The 19,484-nt window shown below is 37.3% G+C and overlaps 1 protein-coding gene across 1 annotated transcript; it reads right to left on the reverse strand.

Moving 5' to 3' along the window:
- Nucleotides 1-12,568: 12,568 nt before the first annotated feature.
- Nucleotides 12,569-19,165, reverse strand: MRPS30 (mitochondrial ribosomal protein S30). Its single transcript, XM_006207705.4, has 5 exons — nt 18,539-19,165; nt 16,918-17,063; nt 16,077-16,182; nt 14,891-15,067; nt 12,569-12,936 (listed from the first exon to the last, which is right to left on the reverse strand). Exons 1-5 carry the CDS (start codon nt 19,137-19,139, stop codon nt 12,647-12,649), a joined length of 1,320 nt encoding a protein of 439 aa, XP_006207767.2. The 5' UTR covers nt 19,140-19,165; the 3' UTR covers nt 12,569-12,646.
- Between the last annotated feature and the right edge of the window lie 319 nt (nt 19,166-19,484).

Consider the following 19,484-nt stretch of genomic DNA (forward strand, 5'->3'; position numbering starts at 1 on the left):
CACCAATACACACAGGAACTTGGGCAAATCTCTTGACCTTTCTGGCTTCTATTACAGGCATCCCTCATTTTATTGAATTTTAACTTTTTTTTCACTTTACAGTTTTTTTTTTGGTTTTTTTTTTTTTTACAAATTGAAGTTTTGTGGCAACCCTGTGTTGGTACAATTTTTCCAAAAGTATTTGCTCACTTCCTGTCTCTGTGTCACATTTTGGTAATTCTTACAATATTTCAAACTTTTTATTATTATTATATTTGTTATGGATATCTGTGATCAGTGATCTTTGATGTTACTATTGTAATTGTCTTGGGGTGTCACAAATCACCCTCATGTAAGATAGTGGTTCTCTCTCTCCCTCTCCTCAGGACTCTATTCCCTGAGACACAACAATATTGAAATTAAGCCAATTAATAACCCTACAATGACCTGAAAGGAAAAGTCACACATCTCTTACTTTAAATCAAAAGCTAGAAATGATTAAACTTAGTGAGGAAGGCACGTTAAAGGCAAAGATAAGTCTTGCACAAAGCGGTTAGCCAAGTTGTAAATGCAAAGGAAAGTTTTTCAAGGAAATGAAGGTACTAGCCAGTGAACACAAAAATTGTAAGAAAGCAAAATAGTCTTATTGCCGATATGGTGAAAGTTTTAGTGGTCTAGATAAAAGATCAAACAAGCACAACATTTCTTTAAGCCAAAATCTAATCCACAGACAGGCCCGAACTCTCCTCAATTCTATGAAGGCTGACAGAGGTGAGGAAGCTGCAGAAGAAAAGTTTGAAGCCGGCAGAGGTTGGTTCAGGAGGTTGAAGCAAAGAAGTCATCACTATAATATAAAAGTGCAAAGTGAAGCAGGAAGTGCTAATGTAGAAGCTGCAGCAAGTTATCTAGAAGATCTAGCTAAGATCATTCATGAAGGTGGCTACACTAGACAATAGATTTTCAGTGTAGACAAAACAGCCTTACATTGGAAGAAGATGCATCTAGGACTTTCATAGTCAGAGAAAAGTCAGTGTTCAACTTCAAAGTTTCAAAGAACTTGTTAGGGGCTGATGGAGCTGGTGACTTTCAACTGAAGCCAGTGCTCATTTACCATTCCAAAATCCTAGGGTCCGTAAGAGTTATGCTCCATCTATTCTGTGTTCTAGAAATAGAATAACAAATCCTGAAAGACCATGTTTACAACATAGTTTACTGGATATTTTAAGCCCATTGCTCAGAAAAAAAGATTCAAAATATTACTGCTCATTGATAATGCACCTAGTCACCCAAAAGCTCTGATGGACATGTACAGTGAGGTTCATGTTGTTTTCATGCTGCTAACACAGCAACCATTCTGCAGCCCATGGATCAATGAGTAATTTTCAAGTCTTGTCACTTAAGAAACACATTTCATAAAGCTAAAGCTGCCATAAATAGTGATTTCTCTGATCTGGGCAAAGTAAACTGAAAATCTTCTGGAAAGGACTCACCATTCTAGATGCATTAAGAACTTTCATGATTCATGGGAAAAGTTCAAAATACTAACATTAAAAGGAGTTTGGAAGACACTGAGTCCAACCTCCATGGAAGACTTTGAGGGGTTCAAGACTTCAGAGGAAGAAGTAACTGCAGATGTGATGGAAATAGCAAGAGAATTAGAAGCAGAGCCTGAAAATGTGACTGAATTGCTACAATCTCATTGTAAAATTTAACAGAAGTTGCTGCTTATGGATGAGAAAACAAAGAAGTTTGTTGAAATGGAATCTACCCCTGGTGAAGATGCTGTGGAGACTGCTGAAATGACAAAGAGGATTAAGAATACTGCATGAGCTTGGCTGATAAAGCAGGGTTTGAGAGGGCTGATTCCACTTTTGAAAGAAGTTCTGCTATTGGTAAAATGCTATCAAACAGCATCGCATGCTATCAACAAACCATTCGTGAAAGGATTGGCAAACCCATGTGGCAAACTTCATCATCTTATTTTAAGAAATTGCCACAGCCACCCCAACCTTCAGCGACCACCACCCTGATCAGTTAGCAGCCGTCATCACTGAGGCAAGACCCTCCACCAGCACAAAGATTACAACTTGCTGAAGGCTGAGAAGATGGTTAGCACTTCTTAGCAAAAAAAACTATTTTTTAACTAAGTATGTACACCATTTCTTAGACATAATGCTAGTATACAGACTACAGCATCGTGTAAATATAACTTCTATATGCTCTAAGAAACCAAGACATTCATGTGACACGTTATTGCGAAAATCACTTTATTGCAGTGGTCAGGAACCAAACGTGCAGTATCTCCAAGGTACGCTTTATTTTAAAACCAGAAAATTGTATTAGATTATCGTGTGGGAATGTGGATTCTCTAGTAAGTTAATGTGTTTAAGTCAATTTCTTATTCCTGGGATTTCCCATGCTTATGCTGCTCACTAGTTTGTCCTGCCTTTCCTTTGCCTTTGTTTTACATACACACACACACAGCTTTTGCTGCATGCAACCTGCTGTACATCTATTTTTATTTTTAGAAATGTAGTGTGAGCCCTGACCATTTTTTTTCTTTTGTAATGCAAGTGCCTGTCCTAAGCTTTGACTGCTGTGGCATCTACTTCAAAGAAAGCTACCTGGAATAAACCTGTCACCAGCCAGAGGCCACCACTCACCCACCTCCCTGGTCTCCTGTTTTAAAGATCTTTGTTGGTGTCTGTAATCGGCCAGATGGGCTGCTTTTTTTCTCTTTCTGTGCCTAAAATTTCCACTTATGTTTAAATTCACCAATAGAGTGAGCCCATGGAAACCTAGGCCCCCACCCTCGATCCCAATGAAGACAGAACCCCAGCCTGTGCTCTCTCTCTCTCTACCGGCAGCCTTGCTGTGTGGCCCCCAGTTTGCCATATAAGGCCAAGGCCTTGTAAGTAATAAACTTTTTTCCCCCCAAGTTTGGTGACGGTTACTGCTGAGGGCATCTTGCGATTGTAACAAGAATGATAAGGGCTGGTCCAGCTGCAATACTGGCTATCAATAATCTACATACATTTACACAATTTTTTAATATATGTATATTTCAAGCATTCAGAAACATTCAGAAAATACTGAGTGAAAACCAATATACCTATTATTCAATCTTAACAAATATTATGATTTTACCTTAATACTTATTCCCCATCCTCCTTTTCTAAAATAAGTAAACTGTTGCAAACATAACTAAAGTAACTGAAGGTAACCACAAAACAGAACCAACCACCCACTCCTGCCTCATCATCTAGATACTGTAATATCCGAAAGTGTGTACACAGCTTCCAGTTCATTCTTTATATATTTTACCACACGCGTATACTATTACCAATGTAATATTCTCTGAAATTTTAACTTACATAGATGGAGTGATACTGACCAAATCTTTCCACAGCTTGCTTTTGTTCTGTTTGTTTTCCCAACTTTGTTTTCCAGATTCATTCCTATTAATAAATTTATAAAGTTCTTTCAAACACTAGCATGTGCATATGAATATATTACAATGTATATATATTCCTTCGTTGATTGACACTCAGAGGTTTTCCATCTTGCCCTTATTACAAATAGTGCCACAGGAATATCCTCTTACACACCTTCTTGTGCACCTGAGCGAGAGTGCATTCAGGGTACTGATCTAGAAGTGCAACTGCTGTGTCTCAGGGCATGTTCATCGTCCACCACACAAAATACCGCAAAGCAGCATCCAAAGTGGGTCCATCAATTTAAATGCCTGCCTGTAGTGTCAAGAGCTTTCATTTCCCCACAGCAAGGCGATATGTGCTATTTAGACATTCTGATTTTTTCCCAACATAATGAAAGAGTATTTCTCATTATTTTCATTTGCATTTCCTACAGTGATACTGAGACAAAGGATTTTTATTCTTTCACTTGTAAGTCTTGGCCACATACTTCATTTTCTGCGGACTGTCTTTCTTCTAGTCCCTTTTATAAACAGGAGCCTCTTGGAAGACTTAGATTACAAAGCAGGGTTGGGGGCTGGGGCTGTGTTCCCATCTCAGAGCTCAAGAGTCTTCGGCGATGTCCATGCCTCCTTTCCCCAAGGCAACATGAAGACGTTCAACAGCCCACATCCAGGTATGCTATCGCCAGGCTGCGGGAGCACCGCTCAGAGCTCACTGTTTTGGCTTTGAATGTACTAATTCCTTCTACCCTCTCTCTCTTCCTTCCTTCCAGCCCAACCATACTTTTAACTTCTTTTGCAGTACATCTCTTCATAAAGAATCTATAATAGAGGGATAAAGTAGTTGATGCCTTAGTTGACCATGCTGCTTCAATAACTTAAAATAAGTAAAAACATTCACCGTATTTTTTGAGAAATACTATTACTTTCTTTCTGTTGGTCATGTTGATGTGTTTACCAAGTATTTACCTAGCATTGTTTGAGATTTGACAGTTATTAACACAAAGAACTTTCCTTTTGGAAAACAAAAAATTAAACAGGGACAGTGACATTTCCTTTGCAGAGTTGGTTTGAAGATTAAATGCCATCACCGCATGTGATTAACTACTTGGCATCCAGTAGGTGCTCAGTGAATGCTAGTGCCCCTGCTCTTCTTTTTTCACAAGGTAGAGGAAATAATTAAGGGAACAGCTACACAAGGACCTAATTCTAATCCATAAAAAGGAAATAACTGCCATAGTAAAACTGACAAATTCCTTGGTTAAAAAAAAACAAACAAACACATAATCTCAAGGTTGACTGGGAAGTTGGCCATGTTAGGAAAAGCTGAGCCCTATATTTAAGACTTTGAGAATTAGATTTCCAAAATTTCAGAGAAAATACTGGCATCAAATCCTCAATGGGAAAAAGTTAACTCAAGAATATGGCAAGATGATAAAAAAAATATTTGAACCTGATGAAAACAAATGGAAAAGATATCCAAATAACCTTGAGAGACACAGCTAAGATAAATGGGAAGAAGCTACCAGAAAAGAGATTTCAACCCAAATCAACATGATCTAGTAATCAGTACAATACAAACTGGAGAAATGGAAGCCTTGGAAGGTAATAAATCACCAAACTTCAGGCACAGATGGGTGTGAGTATTTGGTGCAGATGTTTTTAGAGGATATCTGAGCACTGAATAGTGAGTTGAACTTGATGACTATTAAATTTCCTTTTATTCTAAAAGTTTATGAGTCTATCCCTCAGGCGATATAGTGCTGTGGGGAAAAAAGCATGAAAGAAATATTCAAGTGAGGAAATTCAGTGAAAGGGCAAGCTAACCCCCACACAACTCTCTAGCTCTTAACAACATTACCATTTTGTCACTTGGAAACAGGAGGTTTAAAAAAGAAATTAAAAAAAAAAGTTAATGGCAAATCACATCTGCTGTGACAGGCTTAGAAGGGATGATTCATCACACATTAGAGTTAGGAGGGATTCTGAAGATTCTGTCCAATCCCCTCAATTTCTCAGACAAAGGAACTGAATTCAAGGAAACCTGATTGGCCTGAAGTCACTTAGGTAGTTAATGAAGGAATCAAGACTTCAATCTAGACTTTTAGATCCAACTGTCAAACTGATTTTGAAACTTGTTTACATTTTCAGGTAACATGAGAATTAGAATTTTTGTCATCATTCTTTTAGATTTACATTTAAAACTCTAGTTCTGAGGGTGGCAACAAATTATACTTTATCAGAGGATAATTGTATGGATATTTTTACTTCCCTTAGGGCTCTCCAAATACACAGATCCTTTATTTTTCCAACTATGAATCACATCCAGGTGGTGAGATACAGAAATCTTGCAAATATATTGAAGGTCGTGATTTAATCATCTGAGTACTTGTGAACTATTCCTGCATTAAATATAATTACACCCACATCAGCTAATCTTAAATAATTATCATGCTTGAGTTTTTCATAATTGAAAAGATTGTGATTTTTTTTCTCCTTGTAAATGAATGTGAACTTAGTATTATGGAAATTTCATGTTTAAGTATTTCTCTCCTAGTGTATAATACTGTTACTATTCAATCACCTTTCAAAATACCCCCCAAATTATTTATAGAATATAGAAATATATGGTAATTTGATGATTATGAAACAAAAATATGAGAACTCTGATCTACAGTATGAACTCAAAAACATCAAGTAACAACAAAAATGCAGATATAAGGCGACAGACCAAAATGTTAACAGTATGAGATTATGTTTCCCACTTAAATGTTTTTCAAATTTCATACTTCACATTCAAATTATATACTTCACATTGACAACAAAAATAATCTTATATTCTACAGATTAAAATGAAACTAAAAAAAAAAGAAAATCTGATTTTCTAAACTAATTCAAAAGCTTATTCATTTTCTACCTAAATGCATAAATTCATTAATACATAGGGTACAATTTGATATATACAAATAAATTCATAAACTCTATTGGATGCTTCTACAGATGGCTGTTACAAGTAAATATTTATCTATATGTCCCTTGGGTAGTCCATGATAAGTAACTAAACAATATCATCCAGTTTCAAATGAATATGGATGCTGGAGGTGGACTGCTTTAATATTAAGGTAGTAACTGGCATTGAGAAATTTATTCACCATATGCCTTCCTTTTTCTTCCTAGCTTCCTATACATCCACTCAATTTATGAAGAAAATTTCTGGATTTTATTCAACATGAATCCAGCTTGAGATCATTTTCAAACTAATGTGTAACTGATACAAACATTAGATATGTGAATTCTTAAAAAGGAGAAATATTATGACTTACTTTATGGAGGCCTTTGCTTATCAAAGGTTACAGGTAACTTGGTTTTCCAAATTGCTGTTCCCTCTCTAATTCTGCCAGTTGAAATTGGTCTTTCAGACACAGTAATGGTTTATTCTAAAGAAATTCTGTCAACATTAAAGAGATTTTTCCATAATACCTAGACTGAACAAAGAAAGAACACCTATGAGATAAACAAAAACTAGTTAACCTGTAGTTGTGGTTTTTGGTTTTTTTTTTTTTTGGACATTTCAACAATACATTTACTGAAATGTATGCTAATTTGAAATATATTTACAAATATCACCCTCCCATGAGGTAATGGCTAATTTAAAAATGAACACCTATTTAAGAAAACTGTACACATCTCAGAAATAAATATTATGTGCACACCTTGAAAATCCTGTGCAAAAAGAAAGTAAGCAACATAAAGTACTACTATGTGTAATGGCTATTAGTTTATAGACACATTTCCACTGATTATCCACTGGCATATTATTAATCAACATCAAAAAAATCAACTCAGCCACAAATTACATACAGCTCATTACAAAGAGTTCTATAGATGGGGTATCCACTGGTATCCACAGAGTAAGAACAAATGAGATTCCTAAATACCTAGTTTGATCCTTCATTTCCTTCCCTAGTAGCCTCCTTATTTCTAAGCTCCTATATTCAATTAATATATATCCTTATTTATCCTCTGTCCACAGTACTTCCATTGTTTCTGGACATGGGTAAATATCAACCCCTCTTCACTGGTGATGGCGGAGTAACAAAGTTTATGAAGACAATATTCACCCTAGATATTTTATTTGGACTTCCCATGTCAGTAATTCTCTTTTCAGTGGCGTTTATAATCTTTTGGTGGGCAGACTCTAAGATGGCTCCCAGTGATTCATAGCTCCCAGTGATTCATAGCTCCTCTTACTCATGCCCTTGTGTAATCTCCTCTCTCTGGTTGTGGACTGGACAGTGACTTGGCTTCTGACCAACAGTCTTGTTAGCAGACTCTCTCCATAGGCCCTCTCTGGTATAAACTGCTCTAACGGAGAGGTCCGTTTGGCAAGGAACCGAGGGAGCCCCTACCTAATAATGGCCGGTAAGGAACTGAGGCCCTCAGTCCAACAACCTGCTAGCAACTACAGAATCTGAAGCAGACCTCTCCCTAGCTGAGGCTTCAGATGGCACCCTTCACCTGCCCAATATTTTGACTGCAGCCTTGTGAGAATCTCTGAAGCAAAGGACCCACTCAAGCCATGAACTCCTGACCCACAGAAACTGTGAGGTAACAGATGTGTGGTTTTAAGAAGCTAAGCCTGCAATTATATGTTATGCATTATACATAACTAATAACGATGCTTTGTGTTCTTAATTTTATTTACCATTTTGTTTTTCTAGCTCCTGAATATTTGGCTCTTTTGCAAATCTGCAATGACTTTTTTTTTAAGTTTCCAGTTCTATATTGAAATTTTCAACCTTTTAGTCCATCTCCTTATACATATTAAACATTAATTTTAAAGTCCATTTTACAATCCAAATATGTAGGCCCCTTTGGGTCTGTTTCTATTGTATCTTGTTTCTGCTGATTTTCATTCCTACTCTCTCTCTCCTCTTGTGCCCAACTATTATATATGGATATACTGTATTTGAAAAAATGCTTGTAGAAATAATTTGAGACCTAGGAAAATGTTCTTTCTCCAACCCTGCATCTTTTAGATACCCCAGGCATTAGAAATCTCAGATCATGTTCATCTACTTCCAAAACTTCGTATTGTTCTAAACTATGTAGATGACTTGATTCTAAGCTATATTCTATGTGAATGGTTTACTTCTAGTTCACCCTTACACCCTCAGAAGTAGTCATTCAGGGTCTCAAAGCCAGGAATTCTACCAGTCTCAACCATGGAGGTCTTGTGCTGTAATTTCTGTCCTTCTAATCTCACAAGGCTGTTGAAATTCTACTCCTCCTCTCAGCTTCCTCATCTTGGTTAGCAAATCACCCCTCCAGAGCAAAAGCAGGCCTGATACTAGGGCTCACCTTCTGGATTTCCATTTTCTTCCAGATACCAGTCTGGCAATTATCTACTATCTTGTTATCTCTCCAATGCCTTCAGTGGGTATCTATTATATTCAGTCAGATGTCATAGCAGGAAGATTGAACCAAATAATCTAGTCCACCATTCTGGGAAGCAAAAGTCAAAGACTTCTTTTGTTTTTGTTTTTAATGGGTTACTTCACAGCTTTCTAGCCAGTCTGTGTTTGACCACCATTTGGGCACCTTCTCCAGTCTGATATGGTCTCAACTCTGTAAGAGCATCCCTACCATTCTTCTACTACTAGGAAGGGTGGTACTGTAGACAACCCAGCATAGGCTATGAAGGGAAAGAAAATTCTCAGACCAGTGTCCAAATATTCCCTGGTTGCCAACTTCGGTTCTGTGAAAACAGACAAAATTTTTCCCAACATCATCATTAAGAAACTGTCAAAACAAAACAAATCAGGATCCACTTTGCCTTTCATTTAGCAGAAGTAGTAGGAAACAGAAGTTTTATCTATTTTTCCAGGTAACTTATATATCACCTTCTACCCGAAGACTAGATTTCACTTAATTATCCCAAATGAAACTGAATTCTCCATTTGAATTCAATTTATCATTATTACAATGTTTGTTGATAGAAAACTGAGATCTTTAAAGCTTAAAAAGTAATTATAAAGGTTGAGTTTTACCACCAATAATACAAGTTCTTAATAGCAATCTGGACCTCAGGGGTCATAAACTCAATGTATCAAGGACAAAACATTTAACAGAAATTAGGGAGGCACGCCTAATGATGTTGGCCAAATAAAGAGAGGAGAAGTAAGGAGCTGGAGCAGGTGGGACAGTGACAAACTGGAGAGAGTATGCCTCCTCTAAAGGAACCCAGAGTGGACAATCTCCAGCTCCTGTCCACACAACCTGGAGTTGCCAGATTTTACTATTTTTGAAAAGAACTCGAAACCTGAGTGTTTCATAACTCCCTTCCCTTTTAATGTTGATAATTAAAACAAAAAAAAAAACCCATACAGTGTGATAAAGATGAATGACATAAACAGAACTCAGCTGCTAAATTAAATTATCTCTGATGCCCATTCCAGCTTTAGATCCTGCCCACCTCCTTTATTAGCACTATTAATGGTTAAGAGAGAAAAGTTACTGAAAGGTTTTGGAAGAGCCTAATAAAGTGCTTATAATGCAAGTATTGTTAGTTTGCAAATAAAAAGTCAAGTTATACATGAACTGAAGACCCAAAGAAATACTTTCTAAGTAGCTAAACATCATGCAAGTTTTCATTTTCTTGAGATCAGGACAGTTTTGGTAATTTAAACCTCAAATTAAAGTCATCAAAAATTACAAGTGGCTCATTTCTAAAACTATTTGGGTACATATTTCTGTATTACATTTCTCTACAACATGAATAAGGCGATAGGCACAGTAAAAATGAATATGATGATTCCTATTTTATATATATATGTATCACATCTAAAGAAGGCTAAAGTTACGAATATCTTTATATCAACACATAATTTTCATAAAAACATTCTGAGGATGTTTGAATTAAAATATGAAAGCATCAAGCTTATAATAATTTATATAATCATCTATTAAAAAATAAGATAGTTACTTTCTTCTGTCTTCAGTTTTCCTAAACTGGTTGATGTATGAGTTTTTGCTATATGTCACCAAGGTCAAACTTCATTTACTCTGTCCAAAAACTAAAAAGGTAAAAAAATAAGTGTGATCCCATTTGCATTTATTAACTTAGACTCCCCAACAATTCAGTTCATTTCTAGAGAACACTACTTGTATTTTAAATCCAACGGCAGTTCCTTTACATAATTTTAAAAGCAAATCAAAATAACGGGGACATACTGTATAGCACAGGCAACTATATTCAATTTCTTGTAATTACAAATAATGGAAAAGAATCTGAAAAAAAAAGTACGTATAACTGAATTGCTTTGCTGTACACCTGAAATTAGCACAATCAAGTACACTTCAATTAAAAAACCAAAATTAAAAAAAAATCAAATTATCTTATAACCATAACTTCTTTTTAAGATACAAAAATCCCCAAACATATCCTATATATTAAACCTTAGACTTATGCCCCAACTATTATAAAAGTTTCAAAAGTCAAGTGTCAAATGTTACTTACAAAAATGTTGCAAATTGAAGGCAGAATTCTGTAAGATGACAGAGGAAGAACACAAAACGTAATCAAGACCTGAGACCGAATTCAATATTTTTACATAGAGGGGAAACAAAATGAAGAAATGTGACTGAGAAATGAAGAGTAATTGTACTAAGGATGGCACACAGAACGTTATTTAAAGGAGCTAATTATGAGAATACTCTCAAAGTCTTATAAGCGATCTCTAATGCGGAGTTAAGCTCATTTGGATAGTAACTAGGTTGAATTTCAGTCTGCAATGCGCTTATTATACATAAAGACAGTGACCATGTCTGTACATTTGGAATTATTACCTATAATTCTCACTCTTTATGGTATCTCTTATTAGTCCTAAGTTTTAATTTTTTATTGCTATTTTTTTGTTACAAATTTTTTTTTAACCAAACTTTGGGATACTAAGAAGGCCTTTCATGAGAAATTCAACCTTGTCCAATCAAATATTGGCCAATGTCAATGTTGTACACCTGTGGGTTTTTTGATTTCTATTCTCAGTATTCTCTGTAGCAATTTTTTTTCTCATTTATTTTTCTTTTTTGAAACATTACTAATGTTACTTCCAAGGTCTAAGAACCTAAGTTGCATATAATTCATCAGTTATATAATTAATCATCTGTGAAACCTTATTAAAGTTACTTTAACTCCTCTGTGCCAGTTTCCTGTATCTGCAAAACACTTCATGTTTTGAAGGGGTTTTGGAATTCTATACTGTTATTATAACAAAATATCTATGTATTCTCAAGCAACTGAATTACTGCCTTTACCTTACTTTTAAGTCTACATGAAACTGAGCAGGGTCCTGCGGGGCCTTTCAGGGGACAGAACCCCTTATCATCTGCCTGTTGTTTATAGAAAAGCTTTAGCCTCCAAGGTCTTCCTACAGTTCCAAATAGCAAATTTAACAAGAGAAATGAGAAAACAATAAAAACAGTCAAACAAGACAAAAATAATAGTTTAGTCATAAACAAAGTCAAGGACCTACAGTTCCTCCTGAAGGGTTATGGATAATATTCTGAGCCATACCCTTGAGTTGTTTTGCAGATACTAGAACATCCATCAGACAGAAAAAGTTAACTACATACTGACCACAAGCATGCAGACCCCAGAGCAGTTGGAACCAGAAGGTTGATGATGTTGACTCCCAAAACCCCACCCAGTTACCTCACCACCAGTTAATTAGAAGAACGTCTACAAGCTGATCAGGCACCCGGCTTCTTTCCTTAACATAAAAGAAGCTAGAATTCTACCCCAAAAAAAACACTTCTTCAAGACATAAGTCCATCTTCTCGGTTAGCTGGCTTTTCCAATAGTCATTTTTCACTGCCCCAGCATTTTGTCCCTTGACCTACTGGCCTGTTATGCAGTGAGTGACTGGTATGAGCTTGGACTTGGTTACACACACACACACAATTAATATCAGGTACTGAAAATTGCTCGATTAGTCTCATCAGTTAATCATATATAAATAAAATTATTTTTAATCAATATACTATACCTAAAATTAAATACTTCAATGATGTATTTTGAGCAGAATGAGAGGTCTAATCACAGGTTAACATAAAAAATGTCTCAAAATTAATGCATTTAATATTTGACAGAAGTCTCATTGTCAAAATTCCTTTTATTGTTTCTTCAGTGAAACTTAAGTAATCCCGAAGTCCTGAATCAAATGTTTTTTCTCAGTTTTCCAACAGCTGTGATTTGTCTTCTTTTGGTCTATTCAGTAGAAAGTGAACTATCTGAAGTAAAACATCATCATTAAACCCTTTCACATCATTATCTTCGACTGTTTCATAAAGAGGCTTACTTTGTGTCCCCCAACATATATTTTTACGAGGGTTATTTTGATCAGCTTGTGCAGTCAGTGCCAAAGTGTTTAACTGGTAGCAGAAAAAGGAGAAGTACTTTCCATCTGTGATCACACCCTGGGAGACAAATGGTCGAGTAACATCTGCTTCGCTCCAGAATCCTGTAGAAGAAAGCTATGCTGAAACTTACTTATTGAATATATTTGAAAAAAACACACACATTAGACGGTATCAAACACTTCCTATAACCCAGATATTTTACCTACCAAATTTCTAAAGATCTCGAAGTTTTCCCCGTCTTCTCCATTCTAATCCTATATTCTATTTCTGCATCAAGCGTTCTTTCTTTCTTTCCAGTATCCCCAAACTCATGACACACCTTTTCAATAACTTTGGACTTCAACAGCTTCCAACCTTAATTTACTCCATCTAAGAGCAGAGGTTCTATCTACGCAGGTCTCTCCCACATCTGGCACTAAATACATCACTATTCACCAACCTCAAATATGTTCAAATTTTCCTTATACCAGCAGCATCTACTACCCAGTAACCATTACAGTCATTTACTCCACCACATCTACTAAAAAAACTTTTCAGAAGAAAAATCTGACTTTCTAAGATCTTCAAACATACAGTTGGACAAATGGACAAATTCTGTATCTTAATTAATATTTCAAAATTGGTTTTACGAGCTGCTTTCATTTTGCCTAATATATTTTATGTCATCATAAGGTTCTAGGATATCTTAAAACCTTTGCTACTCAAGTTTTCTGGCTGCTTCTTGTTCCAGATGGACTGGCTTTAATATTTCTAAATCCAACTGCCAGGGCTAAGCAGTAATTTGTAAATTTCAGCACACATATTATATATCACCTTTAATGGAGATAGCCAATAAATAAAATTGCTAAAATATAGAATCAATTATACTGTAAAAGAAGTACTTTATCTTTTACGAATAAACAATGCCATTCTAACATCTTTAGGGAAGTTTCCTCTTGCTGATTCTATCTACTCCTATTCCTATCTTCTCCATTTATTTCTATTATAGAAACATAAATCAACCATTGTGAGTATAAGCTTAAAACAATACATACAAAGGAAAAAGGTAGCCCGGTAATAATTAAATGTGTAGTAAAATTCCTCCTGGTCGCTAATATAGGAGCAATCTAGTTATCTATTACTTCCAGTTTTGTAACAAAATCCAAATGCTTCACAATGAGGCTCTAAAAGTCCTCTGTGACATGCCTCCAGCTTCCTCTGTCTCCTTCCCCATCCCTTCATTCTCCCCTTCCCTTTCTCATCAGTTTCATGTTGTTCAAGTCTATTCCTACCTCAGAGACTTGCCATTCCTTTTGCCTAGAAGTATCCTTTCCCGAGGTTCGTACATAAGCAGCTGCTCACCATCTGGGTCTCTGTTTCAATGTCATCTTTTTAGACCTCTCCCCTAAATTACTCTGTCTAAATAAATTCCACCCCAAGCCTCATTTAAACCTATACCCCATACATCATTATTCCCCTCATCTAGTGCATTTTCTCCAGAGTATTACCATCAGCTGAAAATATTCTGCGTTTATTATTGTTTACTTTCCTCACTATAATTTAAGCTCCAGGAGAGCAGGATCTGCCTGCCTCTCTCATTCAACACTGTATCTCCAAGGCCAACAGTGCCTGGTACATAAAAACTATAAACCATTAACTGAACAATCTCCTAATCCACATCTTGGATGTGGCCTTCAAAGAAACTACATATGATAACTGTGATTTAATGAAAAATTTAATCCACTAAAGCACTTCCTTTTCTAGTATCAGAAAGCCACCATCATCTACAGAGTTAACTCAGTTGGCTATAGCTCTTGAAATGCTTAAGAACATTGTCCAAAAAAAGTACATTCACACAAAAGTGGCCAAAGTAAAAGATCAGAGTAACTACCCAAATGCCACTTGCCAACTACAAACGTAAAACATTTAATTATGGGTTTTAAAACAACTGTATTGTGTGCCCATGTAAAAGTTTTCAAAATGTTAAGATTCAGCCTTAACCCAAGAAAACAATTTGATCTATTAAAATTCTTAAAATGTCTTCCAAGAACAATGATGCCATAAAATTAGTTTTACCTTGATACATAGCTTGTGCTCCAGTCCAAGCAAAAAGACTTGCAATTGCATTAGCTCTAAAAACAACTTCTATCTGATCAGCACAGTTTTGTTTCAAAAGCCTTTCCCGTTTTAACTTGTCGGGTAGCAGATGAAACTGGGTGTGTCCGTAACAGTGTGGATCTGCTGTCTTTGAGCCTGATGAGCAATATAAAGACATTTCAGATAAAGTGCACACTTAGAACACCTGCAGCACATGTCCTCAGCATTTGCTTCAATCCCATCTTTCTCCTCTGCTCATGTGATCAGTATTCAAAATATACAAATGGAAAAATTGGTTTATTCATTTCATTGACTAAATCACATTAACGTTAAATTTCGCGCGAAAGTACAATCTGCTAGCTATTAAGCCCACAAAGATGCAGGATAAGTAAAAAGAATATACGTAAAATTTATTTAAAATATCCTATTATTTCAGTTTTCTCTAACCCCTTCATCATCATTAGGAACTCTTATTCTCCTGGTCATATTCACCAAAGGATATACATATTTCCTGACTTTAAAAACTTCCTTTATAATGCTGATATTCTTAACCTTAGTGGTAAAGTCTTTTCATCCAAAAATTGCCTATAATTCACTAAGATCACACTGATCTAAGAAGGGACTATTAAGACAGTTCTGGAAGACCAGCATAAAGCTGCTTTCTTAAAAATCTTCCTCAAATCAGCTGGAAATTAATAAACAAAAAAATGTCAAAAGAATAAGCTGCAGACAGGCAGAGATTAGAAATCAGAGATCAGAAAATATACAAATAAAATTTTTGTATTCCTGACGGTTATCATAGCGTGTGGCACAAACGGGACGCTTTTGCTTAAAAAAAGCCAATCACTAACTCTAATCCAGTTTCCTACTTGTTTACTTTGGAAAAAAACACAAATTACTTTTTCTATATAAATAATAAATCAACAAAGCCTAGTAACTGTTTATTAGAGTTAAATACTGTTAATGCAATAGAAACAAGGAGAATTTTAAACAGTGAGCTGAAAGAATATTTTCTTTCCAATTTTCATGCATATTGCAACCTGAGATTATGAATTATATTGCACAAGGACTATCTGAACCTCTTGGTCATCAAGAATTAATTATGCAAATCTTAGAGGACACTTCAAACACATTTACTGTACAATACCTCAAAAGAGAAACTTACCAATAAATATAGTATTTTCATATTGCCGTTTGAATAACGGAAGTTTGTCTGGCTTACAATTCATAACAGGGACTTCTATGGGTACAGAATAATCCAGAGGCACAAACTTAAAGAAAAAGTCATAAGTGAATTCACAGCAACACTAGTATGTATTTTACTTAAAATCTTAAGACATTTAAAAATCTTAAAAATAAGGTTTTTACAAAATAATTTGATGACATTAACATCATTATCATCTAATGATGGGTCAAATCCAGCCAGCCACCTGTTTTTCCAAATAAAGTTTTATTGGAACACAGGAGCATTTATTTACATATGGTACATGGCTGCCTTTACATGACAAAAACTGAGAATACAATACAGACTTATGGGCCCCAAAGCCTAAAATATTTACTATCTGGACCTTTGCAAAAGAAATGTGCCAACCTCTGGCATGGGCACACAGAGAACATTCAAAATATACTTGTTTTCTCCAAAAGAACTGTACACACATAAAATGACAGCTTATTGTTATAAAAATGCCCTGATTTACGATTAAGTAGGGTAGCCTGCTTTAAATTGCAATCACAAACTGTTATCAGTATTTTTATATTAAAAAAAGATTTTTATGGTCCTGAAAACTGATGCCTTAAAGCCACTTAAAATGATTATTTGAACTTTGCAAAATATATATACTGTAGGAAGCTAAAAAACTGAAAAAGGATTTCAGATGAGATGTATCCCGAAGACACTCAAAAAGAGAGATCTGATCAAAACTTTTTACCCTCTTAAGCCGATTACCGAGCCTACCTATAACACTTCCTCTTCAACTGTCAACAAATACACATGCAAAAATCCTTACCTCAGGGAGCTGTTTGGACATTCGAATCTGATTGTGTGGTTTATCATTTATTTGGTATCGCAAAGCATCAACTCGACCTTTTCGATGACCACAAGGAATAATTTCTTCGCCACGCAACCAGTAAAAGTGAACTGGGCGTTTACAATCTATCAAAAGACATTAAAAAATTTCTTTTCTAATAATTTAGACAAATGTAGTTATTATTAAAACACTAAAATCAGCAATACAGAACTCAAGAATGGGTGTGCTAATTGAAAATATATCTAAAAGTACTCTTTGATGTAAGATAGAGTCTGAGTTAAGTGATAATTTAACTTAAATGATCACGACTTAAATATAACACTCAAACTTTTACTGTCTACTTATGCTGCACTACACTTAAGCACTGTAACCAAAGAAGTTTCTCAGTTAGAATAAACATAAACCCACCAGCAATAATCATTCACCAGAAATAAAAAGTTTAACAGGAGTCAGAGCTCTCTCATGGATTACTAATTCAATTTTCACAATAACTTGTGAAGTATGTACAGTTGTTATCCTCTCCACTTTATAGAAGTGGAACGAGAGTCTTGACAAGGTTCAGTCAATTTTCCCAGGCCACTGATCATGAGCAGTCAGTCTGCGATGCTCCCTCTCAAGACGACTTTCTTCCCGAGAGAGAGAGAGAGAGAGAGAGAGAGAGAGAGAGAGAGAGAGAGAGAGAGAGAGAGAGAGAGAGAGAGAGAAGTACGCTACAAGACTCAGCTGAGCACACACCTACAGTCACAGTAGCATTAAATCAGTAAATATTTATTGAGATACTTACTGGGTGATAAATATAAAATGAACACATCAGAAAACGATTTTTAAAACTGTCTATCCATTAATTATTTTTCATGTCTGCTCTGAACAGTAAAATAGAAGTTGTTGATTGTTTACTGGGAACCCAGAATGGCTGGGTCTGAAGCCTGTTCTCCCAATCTACCAGCTACAGGTTCTTTGACTAGGTACGTTTTACAGTTCTGCGTTTCGGGTTGGTATGTTTTCTCATTTATACAAAAGTGCTACCTACTGTAAAGTTATTGTGAGGATTAAATTTCGCACATATAAAATTTAGAACAGGGCCAAGCGCACAGAAAGTACTGATTTATACATACATTAGGTATTTCAATACCGCCTTCAATCTTAACAGTTTTATAACGAAGTAGTAGTACTATTATCGTATTCTCATCTTGAAAAAGAAGACCTAGGCCCAAAATGGTTAATAAACTGACATAAGGTCATGTGAGTTTTTGGTGGGAGAGCTAGAAGGCAACCCCAGGTCTGTCCCACTCTCGAGGTGCGCCTTCTCTTAACCAGCACGGCCCTCCGATTTGGCTGGACCTTCACAAAGTAGAGCAAAGGACTGAAGCAGCCCTGAAGACCTCAGGCTACTTAGCCTAGGGTTGTGCAGTTAGTAGGGGGTAGCACACGCACGGGAACCCAGTCTCCAGACGCTGGCCCCCAGCTAGGAGCGAAAGGACTGGGGTGGGTGGGGGACTGACAAAGCAGACAGACAGAAACGAAGAGGGGACAAACTAGGACAGAGAGGTCGCCTACGACCCCCACCTCCCCCGCCCGGAGTGGCAGGCTCGAGGCTTACCGAGGGTAGCGGCAGCCAAGGCCGGGTTGTGCACGCTGAGCAGGCCCATGAGGGAGGCTACCAGCTGGTCCAGGAAAGGCGAGGCGACGGCCTCACGGTCCCGGTAGAGAAGAGCGCGCTTCTTGCGCCGCAGGAAGAAGTGCTCCTGCAGAAGGCAGTCGCAGGCGGCGGCGCGCAAGGCCGCGAGGTCCAGGGAGGACTCGGGGTCGGGGTCGGGGTCCGGCTGGGCCTTGGTGAGCGGCGGCGGCAAGCCCGACAGAAACACGGTCTTGGTGAAGCTCTGGTACCAGCGGTCGGCATTCAGGGCGAAGGTCTGGGGGTAAACTACGTACTTCTTGAATTGCATCTTGGTGAGGATTCGCAGCTTCTGGTCCACGGACTCGGCCGCGTGCACCGTGGCCTGCCATCGCTCCACTCGCCGCTGCCGCGCCGCTTTGCTGTCGGCAGTCAGGGAGGCCAAGATTGGCGGGTAGCGCGCGAGGGGGGCCGCTGCGACGTCTGAGCCGACCACTTCTGGGGCAGTGACGGCAGCCTTGGCCGCAGTGTGCAATGACAGCCCCGGACCGCGGAGCAAAAGCCTCCTACACCTGGCCGCCGCCATCTTTGCCGGGAGTTCCGGATCAGAGGTCAACTTCAGCAATTGTCCCGGCCCCCTTGCCGTAAGGACCAATCGGAAAGCGGAATCTCAGACGCGCTGGGAGAGGCCGATTCTCAGTAGGCTTGAGAAGCCGTGCGTCATCCATTTTTTAGCCAATCACATCGCGTCTGCAACTTAGCGTGACCCAAAGAGTTTGTAGTTGAAAGGAAGAACTCGTGCTGGAGTTAAGTTTTCCGCAGATGTGGCCGGGAGAAGTGAAACTTTTAAATAGGTGATGCTGCCACTGCTCTTAGGACCAGAGCAACTTTTTTTGCCAGAAACCCTTTGGGAATATTCTGCGCCGAAACG

Source organism: Vicugna pacos, chromosome 3 (assembly GCF_048564905.1).
Source record: "Vicugna pacos chromosome 3, VicPac4, whole genome shotgun sequence".
In the NCBI taxonomy this organism is placed as follows: Eukaryota; Metazoa; Chordata; class Mammalia; order Artiodactyla; family Camelidae; genus Vicugna; species Vicugna pacos.

Coding starts and splice junctions, on each gene's coding strand:
- MRPS30 (XM_006207705.4), bottom strand. CDS start 19,139: ATGGCGGCGGCCAGGTGTAGGAGGCTTTTGCTCCGCGGTCCGGGGCTG. Junction 17,064..18,538: donor CTTGGCTGCCGCTACCCTCG/GTAAGCCTCGAG, acceptor GTCTTTTGATAG/ATTGTAAACGCCCAGTTCAC. Junction 16,183..16,917: donor TGTCCAAACAGCTCCCTGAG/GTAAGGATTTTT, acceptor TTTTTCTTTAAG/TTTGTGCCTCTGGATTATTC.